At 39.0% G+C, this 23,612-nt stretch overlaps 1 protein-coding gene across 4 annotated transcripts in view; it reads left to right on the plus strand.

The window, feature by feature from the left end:
• Positions 1 to 23,269, plus strand: part of CA10 (carbonic anhydrase 10) — a 164,692-nt gene extending 141,423 nt beyond the window's left edge. For all 4 annotated transcript variants that reach the window (XM_021415047.1, XM_021415048.1, XM_021415049.1 and 1 more), the window contains 5 exons: positions 13,004 to 13,099; positions 13,553 to 13,625; positions 19,774 to 19,928; positions 21,116 to 21,290; positions 22,074 to 23,269. In XM_021415047.1, coding sequence (XP_021270722.1) covers positions 13,004 to 13,099; positions 13,553 to 13,625; positions 19,774 to 19,928; positions 21,116 to 21,290; positions 22,074 to 22,096 — 522 coding nt within the window. In that variant the 3' untranslated portion in view covers positions 22,097 to 23,269. The remainder of the gene's footprint in view (positions 1 to 13,003; positions 13,100 to 13,552; positions 13,626 to 19,773; positions 19,929 to 21,115; positions 21,291 to 22,073) is intronic.

Consider the following 23,612-nt stretch of genomic DNA (forward strand, 5'->3'; position numbering starts at 1 on the left):
AGGTGGTTGTGAACCCATTAGTTGGTTTGCCTGTACAGTCTTATTCTGCCTCCCTCTCCACTTTCTCATCAAATCTATTCTCCCTTTATCCTGCCACAAAGAGAGATCAAACAGGTCAAGAAAATTCAGATGGCTTTTTACTGCAGCTGTAGCATCAATTGTGTTGAATTAGGAGGAAGTTTTTCACTCAGAGGGTGGTGATGCACTGGAACAGGTTGCCCAAGGAGGTTGTGGATGTCCCGTCCCTGGAGGCATTCAAGGCCAGGCTGGACGTGGCTCCGGGCAGCCTGGTCTGGTGGTTGGTGACCCTGCACTCTGCAGGGGGGTTGAAACTCGTTGATCTTTGAGGTCCTTTTCAACCCAGGCCATTCTATGATTCTATGATCCTATGAATTGCAGCGCTACCCTATACGCTTAGGTTGCACATTAATGTTCCTCTGCTCACATGATAAAAAGCTAAAGAATAATATTTGAAAGCCATAGTTAATGTGGCATTAGGGATCTTCTGCATTTCTGGCCTCTAATAACTCTAATTATGTATATCAAAGCTAAAAAACAGAATGCAGGGACACGGTTTGGCAGCATAAAGATGTGCAATATGGTGACCTGCCAGAGCATCTTGAACTCGTATTTCTGTGCTTTCAGAAACACTTGCATGAGCAACCTGTGACATGCTCAGAATGATGCCAACAGCAGAGCAGCGGTGCTGCCCTTTCCCACTGTGATAGCCCCTTGAAAAAACAGCAGTCTGTTTTAAGACATATACTCACTAACCTTTTAACACCACTGCGAAAGAAAACTAAGGTATATTTATGGACCATTTTGCTTCTCTGGGAAATGCACAGTGAGGAATGGCACAGCTGGACAGCAGAGCTAACATTAGAAGAATGACATATTTTAAGTGACAGGTAGAAATAGGACAGAGGAGGGCAGGGGATACGCTTGTGCTCACAAGGAGAGGAGAATGTATGGGTCTGAATAGGGGCAAGGAGTGTGTCATGAACTTGAGTGGCACGTGCTGCATTTATAGGGAGTGTGGAAAGAGCATGGCTTATAAGGAATCCTGTCATCACAGGGCACGTCTGAACTAGCATGTTTCTGATTATATTTTTTCTTCTGCTGGCAGTAACCAAAGGAGGCAGAGGCAACTAAGGCAAAATTTAACTCTATTAAATGAATGGGGTCGTTTTCAGTACAGACTGACTTGATAAAACAGCCAGGTTTAGTTGAAAATCTAGGGTGAAAAACAGACAAATTGAAATTTGGACTGGAGCACAAGAGCCACCAGCACCTTCACGTAACGTGTCTGAGAGCTGTAGTGCCCTGAAGTAGTAACAAACGCGTTTTTACATCTCCTCCTGAGAGTCCTGCAGGTTTGGTTTTTTTCTGGAAATGTCCTAAAAATCTCAACCTTGATGTTCACGCTTACGATTATTTTGAGCAAACCCATTTCCCCAGTGAGTTTCCCTCTTTTCTTTTGAGGTGAATTTCTACTGTTTGCTTCCAGTTCTGCACAAAATGATCTATTACAGAAATTGCATTATTTTCTTATTCCTTCTGGAAAGTGTCAGTTTTTGAACAAGATCAAATAATCTCCTGTGCTTCGGTATTGACTAATTTTAATTATTAAAACCCTTGTCCCAGGAAAGAGTCTTCAGGCTTTTTATTGAGAAAACAGCTATTTTTAATGGGATTCGGGAACTTCTTTACCTGAGGAGATGAGGGACCACTGGGCACAGAATTCTGGCTGTAAGCTAAGCTCAGAATTCAAGGACTTTTTTCCACATTGGAAGAATTTGCCTTTCCCTTCATCTTTTTTTCTGTTTATGTTTCCTGCTTGAAACTTGCAGTAATGGGCTTTGCAAAGACTGTAGAATTAGAAGCACGCAATTGGTGATGCAGTAAAATTTAATCACATATATTTAAATGAGTTAAAAAGACAAACACATACTATGCATATACATTATATTTATAACAATCAGAAACCAATCTTTTGTTAGGTGTCATTCTAGTGATATGTAGTCCCCATTGCCATAATTCTATATGAGATCTTTTCCTCAAAACAGCCAGCAAATTGATATTTTAAAGTATTAATTCATATTATGATTTCTCACATTTAAGTCCACGGTTTTTTTGCATTACTGCAAAATAATTTAATGTTTTAGCAAGGTAATGGGGTAAGCACGCTGTTGCTCCATAACTCAAAATCTAAAGACAGCACTATCTACGTTTAACTTACAGTGCAGCTTCCCTTACAGTCATTACAAACCAGCATATAATCACAACAACAAAATTGTTTACCGCAGTGTAATGAAATCAAATACACGCTTAACGATGTAAGCTTGACCAAGTAATAACGTAATATATAGAATCAACATTATCTCCAATTAGGTGCCTACGGTGGTTGAGGAGTTCCCAACATTACAGTTCAAAGAGACACATTTTTATCTGCTCTAATTTTCAGCTCCATTTCATCTGTGCACTAACAGAAAGGTTCTCTTTCGCTGTGCGAGAGCCGTGGCACAGAATAATGAACACAACAAAGAAATGAAATAAAGGAAGAGGCGGCAGGTGCAGCATTAGAACTGGAAAAACTACAGCTGGTAAAATCTGTGAAAAAATAATTTTGTGGGGTAAAAATAAGAAAAAATCCACAAGAGATATTGCTGGTATTGAAAGATATTTTTGCACACATCTAACAGCGGACAAGACCATTCCGGTCACTGTGCCGCAACGTCTGTAAATTTTTGTGCCTGCCTGGTTGCATGAGGTTGGCACGAACCCAAAGCTCAGTGCTGCACAGCACAGCCCTGAGCTGCTGCCCGCTGCACGGGGAGAGCAGGACCCGGGATTCACTCCTTAAGGCACTCCTCCTTCCAGCAGCACCGCTGCGGATGGAGATGCTGCTGTTGGGGGATGGCCCCCTCTGTAGCCCTTTGCCTTTCCTCCTCGCTTACGAGAAGCAGTTACTGAAGGAAGCAGCGCTGCACTGAGGCAAACTGAAAGCCAGTCATTGCATAGCAGCTGCGCCTTTCACAATCCCTAACTTAATTCAAATATTATTTCCCTGTGGAAGTGACGCTGTTGAACCCATTCCGTTTGTGCTTCAGGGGTCTATAGCTTTTCCAGTGGGAACTGGAAGCAGCAAGAAACAAACAGTGTGTGGGATCTGCATGGAAGTCGCAGACGTTCTGAAAGCCGGGCCCTTTGCCAGCGAGAACAAGGGGCTGCTTTCACATGACTGAGGCCAGGCTATCTGCCAGCACAAACTAGTTTACTACACGGACAAAATGAATTTCATAGCCTTTAATTGGATCATCACCCAAGTTCACCTTTTCTAATAGTAGAAAGTTCAACAGACTGAAGATTCCTTCAGGAGTTCTGCATTTTGGAGTGAGGCAAATTCCCCGGTTTTCTTTCATTAAGGGAAAATACGTCTGGCCTTTCAGGTATCCCCACGCCAATACTTTCAGCTTTACAGCTACATAAATTACCCTGTAAATGAATACAGACTGTGTTTTCTAATGGGAAAAAAACTTTGACTTCTGTCCTCCGATGCGGAAATTCTACTGATACAAATTACAAGCGTGACTTTATTGCCGCTCCTTTTCCCACCATCACGATGACCATGAGGCACATTTTGAGTACTAATGACACTTAACACTCATCCATGTTTTAAAGAAAGGCACATAAAAGGCTTATGTTGCAAATCTGAGCTGTGTAACTGATTCCCATTCTTCACCCTTTTGTTGGCTTAGCTCTGCACCTCACCATTCCAGCAGCCCGCAAACAGACACAGCACCTGGTTTGTGTCTGTAGGATCTGTAATTGCTTTTTTCACTGACCTTCACTTATTACATTTCAAAACTTGTGAATTAGTGTAAATTCAGGGAATATTCACGGCTTTATCTCCTAGCATTTAGATGAGTTTTCAGGTGGCTTCTTGTTTCTAAGCATTTGTGTTATACAGACAAGACAAACTGTGAAGCAGAGGTCACTGGTATTTAGCTAGACTGGGTGACAATTACCAACGAGTTCGGAAAAAGGTTGCTTCTGTGCTGAAATTTATAACTAGAAAGTATGAGACAAATAGGGGAGGAGAGGTTCTTTTGCTGTCTGTGCAAAGCTGAGACTTTTAGTTGTTGTGGATGCAAGGAAGCAGCTTTAAGAGATGATATAAAAACAGGAAATGGCAGAAAACACCTTTAACAAAGAAAACCACTGTTAGATCCTTGAACTTCAACCAACTGCAGCAAAATCAAGGCTAAAGGAAAGGCTTCTGTGATGATCTTTGTTCTGTTTGTTTGTAAACGGGACTAAATCTGCAGTTGTGTGGCTGTACTGAACCGCTCTTACCACGTGGTAACTCTCAGAGCCCTTTACAAGGAACCCAGAAGAACGTGCTCGTACGATAAACAACTGCTGCTGTGTGTAATTTCATGCCCTTCTAATTTATGCTGGGCTGCGTTTGTTGAGTAGTGTTTGCCAATATCCTGCTTTCCTTTACCAAATCTGCAGATAGAGCTGAAAGGCTTATTTTATAACCGATACCTGGCTTAGACTATAAATTCTAAGGGCCAGTTGTCTTTCCTAATGGGTATAAAGCCACTCAATTCATTAGAAATAAGATAATTTTATAGCTGTCTGCCTTAACTGTATTATCTTACATTCTTAAAAAATTGACACACTCTTGTTCTGGCTGTATTCATAACTCCTCAACCTCAAACTTACCTTTTTTCTACAAATAGGAAAATCTCTTAAACAATTTACATAAACAAAAGCCATTTGTTCTTCCCTTAGGTTTAAAAGAAGCTTCCAAGATATCTTCTTTTCTGCCTGCAGGGCAGTTTTATGCCATCTCTCTTCTCAGTCTCTGACTCTACACCTTATACAGGAAATGCTGGTGTGAAAGTTCTTCAAATGGTTTAGAAAAATCTTACTCTGTAGTACATAATCTCATCTACCCTAGTATTAATATCCTAAAGGAACTTCAATCATTTAATAAAACATTCGCTCCAGAAATGCTTTTGGCTATTTTGAGTCAAGCCGAGCTTCATCAAACTTTTCTGTGTTTGAGTCTTTAACTTCCATTAAAAGATTTAATGATACAATCAGTGACAATTATATGCATTTCAAAAATATTTCCCCATTTTTCAGGCTTCCAGTGATTCCCTGCTGTTGTTCTTTAAGATGCTGTAAATCCAAGTGTCATAGAGTTTCCTGCCAAAACTGTTTTATTCCAAGTTTCTTTTTGCACCTTTTACAGGTGATATGTTATATATTATCACGAATCAGTAACTCAAATTGAACTCCATAATACGACACTTATTATCCACCTTGGTACTCCCTGTACTTTCCCTATTGCCATTAAAGTTCAGTCTGGGCATCTCACAATATTGTTACTGAACACTGCAGCTATTTCCATTTCAGAGATGGCAAGCTGGACAGAAATGGTTGGAATGTTTCCTTAAGAGCAGAGAAAGCAGTTGAAACTAAATGTTTTAGGTCACATGGAAGCTACTGTATCAGTCCTGAAAAAAGAAGTATCAGTAAATCATTCAGAAATATCCCATAATATTGTCTGTGTGCTTTCACATAGAACTTTTAATGAATATACTATTTAAACTACTGGTTGCTACTCCACTAGTTTAAAATCAAAGTCTGATCTCCCCACATATATATATCCATCCCCAGCATTTAAGCACTGCTTCCAGTTTGTAACCTTAACACTAAACTCTACTTTGACTGCTGGGGATATTCCTATATTGGGCATGTTATGCTTGACCATTATCCCCCTCTACATTGTGGAGACAAAAGGGAGGATAAGGCTAGGTTTTCAGTAGCTCAAATTGGATTAACACATATTTGCTCACTGTTTTACCCATCAATCTGTGATATTTTTCTTCTCTTGCCCATCATGCCCAGTCTTTCAACTAAAATGTAGCTGTGCATAGTACTTTGGCAAGGTGGACTGAGAGCTGTAGTGGCATCACATACTGTTAGAGAGGCTTGAAATATGAATGCATTCCTGTCACCATGTAGTGGCTTTGCACAAGCATCTTTTTGACACTCTATCTTGGGGTAACAAGTCAAATGACAAAAAACCATTGATCTCCAATTCACCATGTCTTTGACTTGTAGAAACAATTTCTGCTGCCTTCTGGGCCGGCTGCTAAAGAAACAGAGTTATCCCAGAATTTCAGAGCACTATTATGTAACTGAATCACTCAAACTGTGCATTTATACTGAATTCATCATCATGGTGCTTGAGCATCTGTTGTATTTTGAATGAGAAAACAATTTAAATGTAGTGTTTAGTCAGAAATCCTGCACAAATCCAGGAATGATGACAGGCTCATCTATGAGTCTTTTTTCCCCACATTACCTCTATTGTCTCCTAAGATGCAGCTTTTGCAGATGATGGATTGGGTCAGTATCAAATTATAGCTTGCAGTGAAATTTTACATTGGCCAAGACATAATCAACATTAAACATTTGAGTTTCAGACTTCATTTTGATCCTCACACAAAGTGAATTGCAGAACAGTGCCATTTATTTATGTTTACCAAGCTCGTGCTCATCTGCTAACAATGACTGACAAGAGTGGTTGACTGGCAGGTCAGCCAAAAATACCCCGTGTTCAGAGCAACTGGCAGCAGAAAGCAGCAGCACTGACTGCCCTGTCAGACACTGCCCTGTCACACAGACACATCTTTGTACCTTTGGGGCTCAGCTTGAATTTTTCAATCATTGCGTTTCCTACTATCTGCAAAAGGGTGCAAATGATTGTGACACCTGGAGCGGTCCTGGCAGTATTTGGGTACCAACAGTCCATCACCTCTTGCACTCTTTTTTAGCCTCTCATTTCCTTAATTTTTCTGGTGTTAGCACATAGGTGAAAAGCCTACAACCTCTGAGCCATGCACAGCCAGCCTGACCTGGTACATTTGTACTTCTTATGATTGTCCTGTGCTTAAAAAAATCCTCAAGTTTAAAATATCGGGTAAAATACTCAATTTTCTTGTTTGTAAGTGAATTAAAGTGAGTATATTTTCCTCTGTTAGCAGCCTTATCAGTGCAAGATAGCAGGTCAGCAGCAGCATGGCTGTTCTGCTTCAGAGCTGCTTCACGCAGACCTCTTTCTGAGCGCTGCAACACACCCTGCTTGAGCGCCTGAGAGCAGGTGCCCAGGAACCTCAAGCTCTTACTCACCTCACAACTGCGTGTCTGCAACTACAGATAATTACTTTAAACCTAAAGGAGTAGATGTTACTTTTTCAATCTAAGAGATTTATATGCTGAAGATAACAGTGTTAAAAACTTGGGGGGGTAATCTGGATAAAGCTCACCGGACAGCATTCACTAAACAGAAGTACTACATGTTAGTTCCTGTTACTAATTGGTCCAATGAAGCATTAGTCACCATTTACTGCTTAAGTGCTAATTCCTAGCATGTAATTGTTCCTAGCAAAGTAGATTTCACAGCCAGGTACAGTTAACTCTAAGCTGCATTTCCACTTTACTGCACAATGCACAATTGCATTTCTCTGCACAAGTTTCTATGCAGTTATCTGCTCATAAGCAGGAGAAAACCAAGTTCCTTTCTTATGTTCTTACCCTTATTCTTTTAAATAAAAGAGAATTATAATCTTTTTTTATTTATCTAGGATACAGTTGCTGGAATTGCTATAAATGTGGATGACAAGCCTTTCTATCAAACCGGTATTTTATAGCCATATTTTTTAAATCATGAAATAATGTCAAAAGCAGCAAAGCAAAACACCACCAACAACATTTGTCAGCAACAGCCTAAGGAACTTGAGTTTTGATAACAATGAAGAGTCAGAGGAAGTTACTTAAAATAAATGGCTTTGGCATTTCTCCTTTATTGCATAAAACTAAATCTTTTTAATTGATTTCAATCTTAAAAACCACAGTGTTCTGATAAAACACAAAGTAAACTGCTGGAAGTCTATGTGGTCAAGTAGCATTTATTTTACCAATTTAAAAATAATGTTAGAACACCCCACGTCGCTGTGGGCTCAGACATATGAAATAACAAGACAAGTGGAGCTAAGGGCTAATTAGGAAGTATGTGGGTAACGCTGTCTTGGCAGATACAAACATTTATTGGTAGAGTACCTTGTGCATGAGAAGAAGATAGTTTCATTTTTCAAAGAGAATTAGCATGAATCTTAATTTCTGTTTTCTTAAACTGTCTCAGAAGCATTCTTCTGAGCCACTAACAGCCCAGTTCTCCAGCTGTTACTTTGAACACGTGAACTGAAAGAAAAAGGCCCCAGAACTCAACCAGAATTCAAGTTCTTGCCCCTCTTCAGTCCATGAGACATTTAAGGCCAATTCTTAAGCAACACACTACCACATTCCTTAGCATTTGCCAAAGACAGGAAAATCGCCGCTTCATCACTGTGCATTTGTGCAGTGCTGCCAGGTTCTGATCCAACAAAACAAGACAAATAGGACTACGGGTTCTGAGGAGCCCAGTTTATGTTCTCACAGATGGCACTATGCCTTTCCATGAAGTAGAAGGTATATTTAATTTAATCAAAACATATCTAAAAATATATTTATCAACCACACAAATTACACATCCTAGACACAGAAAAAAATCTGGCACAGGGGTTGGACTAGATGGTCTTTAAGGTCCCTTCCGACCCAAACCATTCTATGATCCTATGTCTCTCTCACAACAGGAGGACCTCAGACCTCATACCACTTTGCACTGATAAAATTAATGCCACAAATAACTCTAAGGTGATATGTTGTTACTGCTTTTCCAAAATGGTTTTACAAGACCTGTAAGGGCAAACATATTTTAACTTAGGGCTATCAAATGTTATTAATGGGTTTTAACTCCCTAAAATTATTTTACTCGCTGGATACCTGCTAAAGAGAAATTGCATTACTTTTGCTCTTTCTATTTAACTCTATAAAAACAGCACTGTATTTTTTTCCTTAATGAAATCTTGGCCACTCTCGGCGAGGACTCTGAATCAAAACAAATATTGAATTCGTTCCCTAAGCAATTCCATTTGCTTTCATTCCCTGCTGTGCTGGAAATGTGCTTTGTGCTCACTCTCAATCAGGTATCTCAACAGTCTATCAGGTAGCCCAGCATAATGCAAATATTAGAGTTACAGATCAGCCATTCCCTGCTGCAGTTCGCTTCCTAGTTTAGATCTCTTGTCACTTACAAATCAGGATGTTTATGCGCTCAATTATAACACTTCCAGGTGAGGATAAAAGGTATTTCCATTACTATCAACAGGACTTCAGAAAAAAAAAAAGATGTGTGAAGTACTGTGTTATTCGAAATTCTCTTAGTTTCATACTTCTCCATACCTCACTGCAGCAGAACATTTTGCAGCGAGCTGGTATGTATAGAAGTGTTAAGCATGCACACTAGATCAGAGTTTTTTTTCCATTTCAGAGTAATTGCTAAAAGATCGCTGAAAAGATCCCCTGGAATCTTTAGCACCAACACAGCAAACTGCCTCCTCTGCTCAGCCAAAGGGCCTTGATCAAATGCCACACAGAAAACATCCTGCCACTAGCTCTGCCCAAAGATGCACATTCTACCTGTGCAAAGGATCAAAAAAACCCCACCAGAATGCATTGCAAGTGAAAACCAGTACTTTCTGTACTAAAAACACAAGTGCTTTGAGCACAGGGCTGATCTTCAGCAAAGCACAGGTAATCACCACAACCAGTGCATGTCCTGTGTGCTGGGAAAGAGTTAAATGCTTCCCCGCAGTAGCAGAGCGCAGGGCACAGCAGCGCCTGCCTGCAGCCCGAGGGGTGCGTGCTCACTGCGTGAACCCCAATGCATCGCAGCCAGCTCCTGCTGCCATTCCCAGCACCGCCAGCATCAGGGGTCTAAAAAGTGCTGTGTCTGCTCCTGGTCCAGTGCACCTTTTTGGGTGATGGAACAAGGGCACATTCTGGATTTTCATCAGCTAAAATGAGAGTAATTAATCTTAATTCTCTCCATCTCCCTGAAAAATAGAACTTCTGTTGCTTGAGGAAAACAAAGAGCTGTAAGTTGTTCTGAGGCAAATTAATCTTAAAGGGGGAATCTTCAAAAAAAAAAAAAATCAATATCTTATAACAAGATTCTTTATTGCGCTGGAGCCCTGAAACTCAACCAGAACCAAAGGGGACTTTAGCATTGCAAGTTTGCTCTTGTTGTGCTTTGTTTTTAATACAATGCCATCATTTGAAAAACTGAGATTTTCAGGGATGAGCAATTCTAGTTGTGTGGTTTCATCTCCCTGGAAAAAACTTGCAATATTTAATGCAGGCTGTAAGATTACAGGTATTTCAGGCAGCTTTAAGGAAGTTATTCTGAAAAGAAGAACCTTTACAGGGAATTATATCTTTAAACCTACATGTAGTATTCTATATCTTAGATATCTTTATTCATTTGTACCTTTCTAAATTAGTCTGTTCCACGTGAGAAACATGAAAATTATGTCTCTTGTTTTTACAAAGAAAAAAAAAACTAAAAAAGAAAAAACCATTGAATTTAACCATGGTGCCATGGAAACAGCTTTAAAATTGATTTGGCTGCAGGGAAGAAAGATACAACTCTAACATAAAGCAAGTGACAGCTTTCAGAAGAAAAAAGAAAATCTGTCTTCATTCAGCACTGGGTGCTTTGAGAAACAATAATGCTTAGTGAGGTGAGAGGGTCTTCTCAAAATACAGGGAAACAAGGTTTCTCAAAAGCACTCTGTTCACAACCAACCTGAGGTGTGATAAGTGAGGTGGTGTAGGGCAGACATATATGGACCTGCAGGAACAGAAAGCCTGAAATGAAAACCACTTGAAATCACCAGTAAAGAAAGTTCATGGACAGGTACTTTCCTTGTAAGGACACTGCAATACAGTGTGGAGAGTTCATTTATAGATCAGCACAGGAAATAACTATCCTAACTTCTAAGCAGTTCAAGTGTGTTAACTCATTCCCACTGACACTTAAAACTGCCTGCAGTCTGCATGCCAGTTTTGCACAGACAGAGTTGTGTCTCACTGCTATCAAAGTGGTCTCCACCAGAGCCAGGAGGCTATTACAAGTTCATTGCAACGTAATGTGTTATACCAGAGCAGAACTGCACTGCACATTAGGCTCCTTCCAGTAGGTCAGAGACAAATATTCTCTATGCACTCATACATACTTGAAGAGTTTTATTCCCATAAGTCCCATCAGTAAAAATACGAGCTTCACGTTGACACGTGCTTCCAAGGGTGGAAGGAGAATTTGGCCCTTCCTTTTAGCTGTTCCTACACTAGCATTTTGGTTTGCGAGATAAACTCAGTTCATCTAATCCATTTCTATTCTGAGACTCATTACAGAAGGAATTCTAGTCTAAAACAGATCTCATCCCTTATTTCCTCGATAATTCACAAGTTAGTCTGGTTGCCAGAGTGACTGGTTGTACGTAAAAAGAAGGATATGTTACTAAGCTTTAAAATTTCAGTGAGGGCACAATGTAGAGAAAGTTCAGTAGTACCACAAAGCAATGACTAATGAGCTTGCAGTGGCTGTGTGCTACACTGTAAATGCTCTGATTCCTTGCAAGACCTTTAGAAAGCTCACTGCATTCATTCTGTTTCCTAGCTGTCAGAATTCAGTAGATGTCCTCATTGGCTACTTTGACATTTTTACTTTTTGTTCTGTTCTGGTTTGTTTACTTGCCTTAAAACATGCCTACTATGTGGACTGTAAAAAGGTCAGCCAACAGTTCCCTATCCAGAGAGGACAAAATAACTGAAATTAACACATAGGAACAATAATCCTGACTTTGTTGGTTTTTTTTGTTTGTTTTTCTCTGTGAACCATTAGTTGTAAACTGTAAAGCTACGTGCCAAAGTTCTAATCTTACAAATGCAAATATTCTCTTTCCTTTCAGAATTCCCACTAGCCTGTTTACATCCACGTCCAAGCACTAAAACTGCAGTGCTCGGGGCTGGGGCGCAGGCAGAACAAGGCTTGAGGGATTTTCACGCTAGAAAGCCCACACGAGCTGATGGAGTGATTTACATATAACATACAAAGAATACATTTTGTAGTCAGGGTGGAGTGTAGGAAATACTTTCTGAACACTCCCAAAGTTTGCAGGCATCCATTATATCTCAACTTGTCACAGACTGAGATAGTAATGGTGTAGGTTACAAATAACTCAGGATGCTGCTGTCATTCAGATCACTACTAGCGTACATGTTGGTGAACATGTATCTGGATGGCAAAGCAATACTTTCTCCTTGTTATTTGAACATACACTGAAAACTACATAGAGAGGTCACTTTTGTAGAGATTGCAGTATTAACTGTAAAATTATCCAGTGGCCCCACAAAAAATTAATACCGTTATTCTGGGAAACATATTTACATGCAGAGAGATGAACTCTACCTTTGTAATTTAAAATGTACATTCTGATGAGCAGAAGAGAAGCTGTAGGCATTAAATAGAACCTGGTTAACAGTAATACAGTAAGCACTTCGCTGCAGGAGCTTTTGTAACTGAGTTTGTTGAAATTGAAGCCAATGGATATTAGTATATTTTGAATTCTGCAAGTCCTGCTCTAAACACTTCCAGTCCTGCATCCCATATGTTTCTACAAATATTTCAGCCCCTGACTCCCCTGTGCTTGGCTCGAGGCTGAAAGGCACAGATTACTTGCTGCCCATGGCAAGTGCTGTTCCACTGGGGAAATGATGTCACCCCCTGCAGTGCAATTCATAACTTGATGTGGGTAAATTCACTTACTGGCAATTTAGAAGAAAACATGTTGGTGCTGTACCAGCTGAAGCCAGATGGTAACTGAAATTATTAAAATCATGCACACCACAAATCTCTGAAAAATTGCACTGTTAAAAAAATATCCTAAACATACACCAATTGGTGTATAGAGAGTATTTGCAAACAGTGCATGGTACAATTGCTACTGTTCAATTGCAATCTTTCCTTTCTGTTTTCTAGGTTCAGCTGATCCACTATAACCATGAGTTGTACACAAATGTCACAGAAGCTGCAAAGAGTCCTAACGGGTTGGTGGTAGTTTCCATATTTATGAAAGTAAGTATTCAGTGTTCCCAGTACCTAATGCATAGGTAGTGGACTTCAGTTCCGTGAACTGTAAATGCAGAAATTGGACTCCTTGTTATAGCATTGCAGTGCCTGGAGGCTCTGATCTAGAATCACAAGAACGCCTCATCCTAGGAACAGAACACACAATTCCTGCTCTGAAGCAGTTAAAATGTAACAAAAAAAAAAATGAAAAGGAATAAGAGAGAAAATTAATGATATCATAAACACCACTCATAACAGTTTAGTGGCTATGACAGAAGTTATTGATCTCATGGATTTGGTATTCCTGTATGAAACGTGAGATGAATGATTCAATTAGAACTGAACCTCTCCCAGTAGGTTGAGGCCCTGGGATGGAGGGAGCAGGCACAACACCGCTGCATCTCCAGAAAGGGAATGTTTGTCTGAACGTTTTGACACTGTGCATTTTCTCTTCTTTAGGTATCTGAATCATCAAATCCATTTCTAAATCGTATGCTTAACAGAGACACTATAACAAGAATAACGTATAAAAGTAAGTTTCTTTTCATTTATGACAGCTAACAACTGTATGCTTTTAGTATCAAACAACGTACTTAGTAATTCACTGAATCAAGAGACACTTTGCTATGGGAAAAAGTTACAAAGCTTGCATTGCCAGCAAATCTGCGTGATAAACTTGGGAACTTGAAAACATCTAATCAGGTCACAAGTTCACAGAATGAGTTTTGAACTTCAAAGCCTATTTTTTGTTTGAACAAACAGTAAATTGATGAAAAATATTTTATATATATATATATATTTGCACAGAATACTCAGGAAAAACTGCTTATTGTTAGCAGCAAAAGTACCACATAGAGCAGCCTCAATTACTCCAAATCAAATTACAAGATCTTGCATCACTACCTGTTTTAACATGCAACTGTGGATTCAGTATTCATTAACGCTTTCTTTTTGCACAGAAGAATGGCATTGCTATTTAACTATTACTGCATGTAATGGGTATATAACGAGGTCATCAACATAGCGTGTATATTTGTTGTATTCACACTTGGAAAGCCTTGAACTGATAATGCTCAATACTTCCATGTTAGTATATTAAATATGTGGAAAACTGGAGCTTAAGCATTAGCTAAAATCAGAGTAATTCAGAGAAAGACATGAAAAATACTTAGATCTCAATGGAATAAATTAAACCTCTACACTGAAAACATTATTCCCTTTGTCAAATAATCACTTGAATTCCAAGCAGCCACAAACTTAGTACACTAAATGATACCAGATTATGATCAGATTATGAAAGTACTATAGACCAGCATCTATGAAGGAAGAGATAGAGTTGTTTGTAACTGGAATGAGATTGGAAATCAGGACTGCAGGACTTAGTTCTCAGCTCTGTCAGTCTTTGGCCAGTTTACATCTTTGTAAATGAAATGCATCACACTATATACCCTTCAGCAACATGTGTTACTTTGAAAGCTTCACATCTGCATCTCTAGAGAGCTCAAAAATCCGTTTAACTCCAACAAGTCACTGAACTTCAGGTTTATGATGGAAATGTTTGGAGAGGTTTCTGTACACATCCCTGAAGTTCACAACCTCATTTCTTTGCACAGACTCTACCTTTTCCCCTCCCAGCACAGCTAGAACTACAATCCTACAATGTTTACACAAAGAAAAAATAATGCATTTGAGACCTACATTAAATGCAAGCAAGAATTTTACCCACTAATTCCTGAACAAGAGAGCAATAGAAAGATTGAGTCTTGCAATACAATAGAGAATTTGAACAACGGAGCCAATCCAACTCCATTCTGAACTCAGTGGTTCCATGTCCTTTACTATAAACACACACCTGACATTTGAGCACTGAGAAAGCGTTTTTCTCCCCACATACACACACACAGCCCTATCAGATCTCACACACTGAGCAAGGGAAGGTTTCTGCCTCATTTTTTCCATTACAGGATCTCTGTCTCCTGCATTTACACGAGCATCACAGCTTTTCTTGTGCTCCTTGGCCACACAAGCTACAACAGCTGACCAGTAGAGCAAAGACTGGGCAACTTGCAGGGGCTCAGAGCAGAGAAGAGACCACAGTTATGGACATGATGTTCCACAGGGCTGAAAGGAACCAGCAGCACCTTTCCCTTGTTGTGTAAATGAGTGTGCAGCCATTACCTCCATTGCAGAACATTTTCTTTTTGCACTGCATTTGTAAGCAGGTGCACCTTCACTCTGGACCTTTCATTGGCTGTTTTGGCACTCTAAGAGAGAAAACAATTCCAATCACACTTCATTTAGATTTACTAAATGAAATTTCACATTGAGGTGAATACATAACAGATTGCAAAATCAATGAGTGCTGGAACTGTTTTAATTTTTAACCACCGTTACCCCTAACAGGTGCATCTGCTAAAATGAAGTCTTCGGTGGATACAATGGACACAACATTCTCAGTGCATTGTGTTCCTTGCTGTAGTAACAAGTATTGACCAGAAATTTTTTAGTGTGAACTGGGAGTGCGAGAGTGTTATCAAAAGTAATTTTGTGGTTGTCTTACATGATAGATTATAGCATCGTTGCTGAAAACTAATTTTACTTCTTACGCTGCAGGGATTTCTATTCTGCCTTCAGCAGCTGGAGGTTTTTAGGTTGTGCTTTAAGGGTCCACTCCTGAAGGCAATACTCAGCATGCTCCCAATGAAACAACTGATCTCAGTATGCTCAGCAGGGGGGTGGAGCAAATTAGAAGAGAAGAATAGGCTCAGAGTCAAGAGAGCTAATAACATAGCTAAATTTGTGATTTTTTTTGTTCCTTTTTTTTCTTCTAAAGAATAGCAAAAAAAATGAAGGAGTTATATATCGTGCTGCATGAAAAGTCCATGGGCAACATGCATGAAAAGGGGAATTTCTGCTCTCAGATATTAATAGTTAACTAAAGTGAAGTGGGCCCCAATCTAGTTTTTTAAGTACTTTTTTCATTCTATTAACAAAGCACAAAGAATACTCTTTAAACTAGTTGAAACAAGGATTCTTTCAAACAGACTTTATTCAGAATCTGTGTGAATCTCTAAAATGGAATACGGAAGCAGTTTTTCTTTAAGTATGATTTTGGGGGGATAAGGTAATGTTCTTTCAGAACAGCTACGTCCAGTGTTTGCTTATCACTGAAAAGCAGTAACATTTCAGCTTCCCAAAACTCCGTACTGAAATTTGGGCTTGTCATTCTCCATAGAAACACCCATGTATGCTCAGCTAGGCAGAAGAGCTGCAAAATTTTGCATTTTCTCCAATTTATTTTTTCACTATTTTACAGATAACAAGTGATTATAGAGTATTTCAGTTTTAACAGATTATTCTGAAAAACTTTACATTTCCTATTTCTGGAGATAAGACTCCTAATTTTTGAAGGTGCACGTTTCCGTGGGTTGAGTGAAGAACTGAGCTCCTGCAGCTCCTGCCACGAGCAGAACAGCTCGGCCGCCATGAGGCAGGCCCAGGGGACTGAGCATGGGCACTCCCAGTGAGTCGCTGCTGCTCTCCGCTGCGTCTGAGCATCTCGTGCAGGCTGGTGAACAGAGAAACTCCAGTGCTGAATTTAATAACTGCAGAGCTCGGTGTTCTTTGCTCTGCATCTATTTAGACCTGTACTCCCTTTTTGAGTTACCATGATACAAACTCAGAAATCAAATAGGGCTTCTTTAATTCAGTTGATGTATTCCCAACTAAGTACTATTTCCTTAAAAAGAACACATTTTTACTGTGAAAGCAGACCCCACACACCTGTTAAAAATCTAGGGATGAAAGCGCTTCCATTATTTGCTAAGAAAATTATCAGAGGCCTATATGTAAATGAATTTGAAATCTAAATAAATATAATTTGTATAGACAAGAGTTCACGAGTTCAGAAATCACCCCAAGGCACACTCAGAACAAGACAAACAGTGTGGGCTGTGGAGAGGAATGATGCTGAGAATCTAATAAAGGCAGAACAGGTCTACCAAAGAAGTTTATTACTGGCAAGAGATCACACTGTTTTCAACCATTTTGATCACATACTTGCAATAAATATCATCAAAAGAGACAACACATAGAAGTGCAGTCAAGTATTAATGCAGTCCCCACACCAGATCTGTTTCAGCTCACATACAGATTATTATTTTTTTTTTTTAATCAAGGTGAGGAAAGAGGGGAAGAACAGAGTTGTTCATGGGAAAAATGATAAGCAAATACTTACTCTGAGGTCTCTCAAGGCATTCCCATTGAGCTGTCTGACTTCCATGGGAATATAACCCATGCACAGGCATGAATTAATAGTGCCAAACTCTTATTTCACTCACACCCATCTTCCTTTTTCCTGAAATGATGTTTTCTCCTCCAGTTTCTCTTTAATTACTACTGATGGATTTTGACACATAGTATAATCCACCAACTCTCCTTAAACATACTCCAAGTGAACATAGAAGCAATAAATCAAAATTGAAGCAACTCCATTGCTGGATGCCAATAGGGAAGATGACTACACAAAGAGCACAGTATATTTTGCAAATCCTCAATATGCAAACAAGGTAACCTAGCAGCTGATGCAAAATTCAGTCAGGCTATGAGCAGTGCATCTCCTGACCTTCAGAGCACAAGCACACATGGGGCTTCCCTGAATGAGTGGGAATCCCATGCCCCACATTGCTCCCACACTGTTAGAAGCCACAATACAGTACATCTGTAGGCAAGTTAGAAGCTCTCATCAAAATAACGCAGTACATTCTGTATTAACGCTCTGCAAGGCAACTCCAAAGTTCCCATGATTACCTGCATTAATGCCAGAAATAAATCAGTTTCTGTATCTTCCATTTTATAAGTAGCTCTATTGTTAATAATCTGTGCACTTTTCAGAACACATATTAGTCAACTGGAGTGTGGCACGCACAAAAAATACGTATCATCAGTATCCCTCCTCTGCATTAATCTTTAGTTAGCTTTCCATCTCCTAGCAAATAATTCAGGGCAAATTCAACCTCGTTTAAACCATTTTAGTCCAACTGAAGTCAATATGGGCATGACAAAGCAGATTTGGTCCTTAGAGCTTGAAACTATCAATTCAGACAGACTCCATGCCACTCGGAACTAAAATACAACTCTCCATGGTTCATAAATAATGAATAGGATGTTCACGTGGGAATGGGAAAGAAGCATGATGACTCATAGAAAGCAGGCACTAGCTTGAAAAAATGAATTCACTCTCTTCTCATGTAATTCTAGCAAACTTACAGCTGCATTGCAAATAATGTTTATAATGAACGGGACACAGGTGCATTCAGTCACCTCTAGCTGTTAGAATTCAACAGCATTTTGGCTCTGTAATACCATAGCAATGGTTTTGCACTTTCATCTGGAAAATTTGGGGGTTAGAAACAGACTGTACATCCCAGGCCATGAGCCAGTGAATGCTAAGTGTTTTTACAAAGATAACAGTTGCCTCTAAGACACCAAGAAGTACTTTCTCCTCTGAGGCTCCAGCTATATGGCATGGCAGTTACCCTGGGAAGACAAGAAGGTGGCTGAGAGCTGTATTGCTAACAATCTCTACGGAGCATGCCAAGATTTTCTTTCCTCAATTAACTAATACAAAATACCTCTAAGGTACTGGCCAACAAGATGCAAATTTTACACTCTCATCTTGGCCCTCTAACGGATGCTATAGTCACCTATAGCCTGGAAGGCTGCAGCACGGTGAGTGCACTACATCAAAATAAAAATTAAAAAAATCACATTGGTTTTGCCTGGGTACTTTGATCTTTCTGTTGCCCAGTACAGTAGTTCTCTTTTTTCCCCACTAGATAATATGAGACTAACATTTTGATCATCTAAGCTTTGTCCTTCAGCTGCATGTGAAATTCTAGTTAAATTACTCTTTTTTAGATCTTACATGCTTTCTTAATCATTCATATTTCTTTCTTTGCTTTTGTTTTAAAATCTTCTTTTCCCAATGGCCAAGAAATTATCAGCTTTTTTTTTAAATAAAAACAGCTTACATTTAAAACACGTGGAAAACACCAGAGAATCAAGCAGGAATGCCTAAACTATTGGTACTGACTGAAAAGAACATTTCAAGATATCAAAGCAAGGCCCCCCAGTAAGCTGCTTTCCAGCACACTTTTCCACCCTGGTGTTAGCATTCTGAGTGAGCGAGCAGCACATCCAGCCCCACTGTGCACATGAAAGGCCATCAGGCTTCAGCGAGCAGGTTTATTATCATGGATTAACCTCAACTTCGACTTCCTCCCATGGCAAAAGGGCAATTAAGTTTTAACACTCATTGTTCAACACAATGCCTTGGGAAGGCCAAAACTGTTAATCTCTCCAAAATATGTTAAGTCTTCTCCAAAGACTGCTGCACCTAAATCAATAACCCCAAGAAGGTTTTAACCACTTCGTAAGTGAGGTTCAGAGTTTCATGGTGAATACTTGAGCTAAATTCCCAGGGAAGGTGTGTGCTGGCATCAACGAGGAAAAGCCAAACCAAGATTACTTCTTCTTATCCTAACTGCTGTAGCATGGTCATTACGCTTCCCATTTCAGTAAACTAGAGATGATGTTTTGAAGCAAGGATTACAAACGCTTTTTTTTTCCCCTCAAAAATGTTACTTTATTGTTATTTTTTTCTTCTCTTAATTCTCCAGATGATGCATACTTACTACAGGGGCTTAACATTGAGGAACTTTACCCAGAGACCTCTAGTTTCATTACATATGATGGGTCAATGACAATTCCACCCTGCTATGAAACAGCAAGCTGGATAATAATGAACAAACCTGTCTACATAACAAGAATGCAGGTAAAAACAATAATAGTAAAAAAACATATACTTGATCTAGTCTAGGTACAAGAGTAGAATATTTTAAAATATTGCTATTTTTATATACAAAATTAGATTCAATCTTTTGCTGCATGGATCTCTGCTTGCAATTCCTACAGCTTACAAAAGCAATAAAGAGCAGGTTGTTTGTTTTTTTTTTTCAAAATAAAAATCCTAAATATTTAGAACTACCAACATAATTACACATACACACACTTTGAGGTGGACCCTAATTGCCGTGAGAGTTTGAACCAAATGATCTCCAAAGGTCTCTCCTGGTAAGATAATTAATGATTCTGTGAATAAATGCACGGGGATTCTAAAACAAATGCAGTAATATTGTACAAAAATAACTGATGTTATGAAATTTAACCTTTTTTTCAGTTTCCTACTCCAAGTTTGAAAGATCTTTGTTGACTTGAATTAATGAATATGCTTGTAGCACAGTAACTACAAGAATCATCATTGCCTGCAGTTTGCATCCTACCACTGCTGGACAACCTGGAACAAATGGGAAATCCTGGACTATCCAATAACTCCCTCTCAAATGTTCCATTAAACTTTCTCAAAAAAACACCAGAGTCCACTAGAACAGTAGAGAGACTCCAGAGATGATCAAAATACACCTGCCTATGGGCAGAGGTTTTAATTTTTAACATCATTAATTTCATGACTTTTGCAGCATCGCTGTTAATAATCCTTTCCATCCTAACTAGCCATACCTGGTTCTCGAGCAGCAGCATCCAAAAACATCTTCTCAACTGAAAGATATGCTAATAGCTACAGAACCTGTAGAAAGTTATCTCTTGTCACTCACCAAGTTCATTTTCTCTGCACCAGCTGCTGCCATCCAGCATTCTTGGATAGCAGAGTATGGACTGCATCCACTATTCCACTCCATTTGTTTCCTTCTCAGTCAGGGACAGCTCATATACCATTTTCGTTTACCCCACACAAAACTAACACCTTTTGTTTAAAATGGGGCTTAGAAACAGAGGACTGCAGAAGAAACAGTTTGACTTCAAGTTAGCTGTTCCAACCCACCTCTCACGAATCACTGAACCTGTTTAACTTTGATTTTCTGAGTAGTACATTTAATAGTGTTGTATGTTGTTTACTTACAGGAAAGCCCAGTACTAAAAATCTTTGTTTTGTATTTTGTATAGATGCATTCTTTACGACTGCTAAGCCAGAATCAGCCATCACAGATATTTCTGAGCATGAGCGACAATTTCAGACCAGTCCAGCCTCTCAACAATCGATGTATCCGAACTAATATCAACTTTAGTTTACAGGGAAAAGACTGTCCAAACAATAGAGCACAGAAACTACAGTATAGAGGTACGTTCTACCTCCGGAATAATCCTTTCTTAGCTTACAATGAGTTCTTTTCTTTGGGAAACTCAAGCACGTAACAAAGTATACAAACACAAATGAAACTCCAGATATGGGGAAATAGTGGTATGAGTCAAACACTGCATATTTGACCTGGAAGAGGAAATTTGCCCAGAAACATCCATGAAAAGCCATGACAAAAGTCATTCTGGGACATCTAATATTTTTCGTAAGCAGATGGGACAGGCCTTCAGCTTTCTAGCCTCATTTTAAAGTCTTACAAAGTGCATTTTATTCTGTTGGAAAGGAAAAGGGAGATGAGCTAGTCCTGATGACAGCTGATCTCAAACAAAAGAATTAATTTCACCTTGGAAGAGCACTACCATAACAAGTATCCAAACTGGAAAGTTTTTTATTACACAGTGGACACTAAACAATTGAACCAACCCAGCCATCTGCTGGTAACATCTTACAGTGCCACAGCTGGGGGCTCACAACAGAGCTGGAGTGCATCTTACGCATCTTTTAGCCCATGCACATACAGTTTTATTACTTACTATAACGATGTCAAATTTCCTTCTTGACTATAATACTATGGCTATGCTGAAGTGTGGACAAGAACACAATTATTCAACAGCACGGTCGATGACTAAGTTGTAATACTGCCAAAAAAAACACCATACAGATGCAATACTTCTCCAGGATATTTTAGGTGCTAAAATGTTTTAAATTCATCCAATTTCATTTCTGGAGTTTATTAAAGCATAATTGTTTTTGTTTCTCTTTCAGTAAACGAATGGCTCCTCAAGTAAGACAGAGCAGACAGAACCCATAACCTCAGTGGAATGCTACTACTGTGATTGACATAATCTAGAATGCACCCAAACTCACTCTCTCTTTGGGTTCGTGACAGCATGTGCAAGCATGCTGTAGGAATAAAGCTGCCATGTTGGAAACTCAACTTAAAATTCATTCATATGATCGGTGGTAATTTAAAAAAAAATAAAAAGACAATATTACAGTAAATGTGATTACAATTTTGATACAGTTTTCCTGAACTAATTTAACATCACAAAAAAAAAAAAAAGAAAAAAACTTTTCAGCCTTTGTACATATGAAATTCTTCCTCTTTTCCCCCCCTCTACCCCAAACTAAAAGAAAAAAGAGAAAAAAGGTGGCTTGGTGCAGCATCAAAGTGGAGTTGTGTTCTGTGTGCCAAGTAATCCTTGGAAAGCTCTCATTATTTCACTGTCATTAATGGATACTGACAAGACAGAACAAGAAGACTGTAGAGCAAACTTATTTCTAGATTATGATCCTTCTGTTCATTTAATTAAAAAAGGGACAGACTGAGAGATAAGTATTGTAAATATATCACTGCAGAATATAAAGGAAATTGAAATATTTCCCTCTGTCACATATCTGTAGTAGGATTTGCCAAAATCAGAATTGATCCATTTTCTGTTTCTCGTTTTACAACAGGTCATACGTTGTGTTGGTTACTAATAACAACTCAATAAATGTGTTTAACAAATTAATTTAGTAAACTTGCTTTGGTTTATTTTTTTTTCCTTTCTGAAATAACAAGCCTCAAAGTATTTCTGGCTGCACTGTCTGTTTTTGTTGATTTTTTCTTTTTTTTTTAAAAAAAACATTTATTTGTTTGCAGCCAATTTAAGTGGGTTAATGGCAATTGTGAATGCAGTTAAATCCGCTATAACTTCAACTCTGCTTTATAGTCGATCATTAACAGAAGCCGGGCTCAGAAACAGACTGCAGTTGAAACATCTCAGTTTCCCTCTTCAATTCATTAATGGGACAAACAAATTCAACCCTGTAAATTGGTGGTGGAAACAGATATATTTTCTTTACAGATAAAGCAGGAGCTGACCAAGTAAAAGGGAATGCCTTTTTTCTTGTTTATAATGGTCATTCACTGTGTTTGGTTACTGTCAAGAACTAAATAAATGTGTTTAACAAGTTCACATACTGCATGCTTGGCCTTCTTGCACATTAAGAAGTTTTGAATTGTTCCTTCCTCTAGAGAGTGAGCAGACTTCATGTTACCCATGTAGAAATTAGCAGAAAAGATTATGAAGCTAGAAAGGACCAAACAGGAACTAGGAATTATTCACATGGAGTTGAAAAATACACACTACAAGAAGTTTCAGAGGACTGAAACAGAGTAAAGAATGCAGAGGCCCAATCCGCACTGGAGACCAAATACCTTTAATATGACATAGTATTTCATCTTTGGCCAAAGCAAACAGCATGGACAGCATCAGACTGGAAACTCAAAAGACTGTTGTAGATGGGAGTTGGGAAAGA

The sequence above is a fragment of the Numida meleagris genome, chromosome 17 (genome assembly GCF_002078875.1).
Source record: "Numida meleagris isolate 19003 breed g44 Domestic line chromosome 17, NumMel1.0, whole genome shotgun sequence".
Taxonomy (NCBI): Eukaryota; Metazoa; Chordata; class Aves; order Galliformes; family Numididae; genus Numida; species Numida meleagris.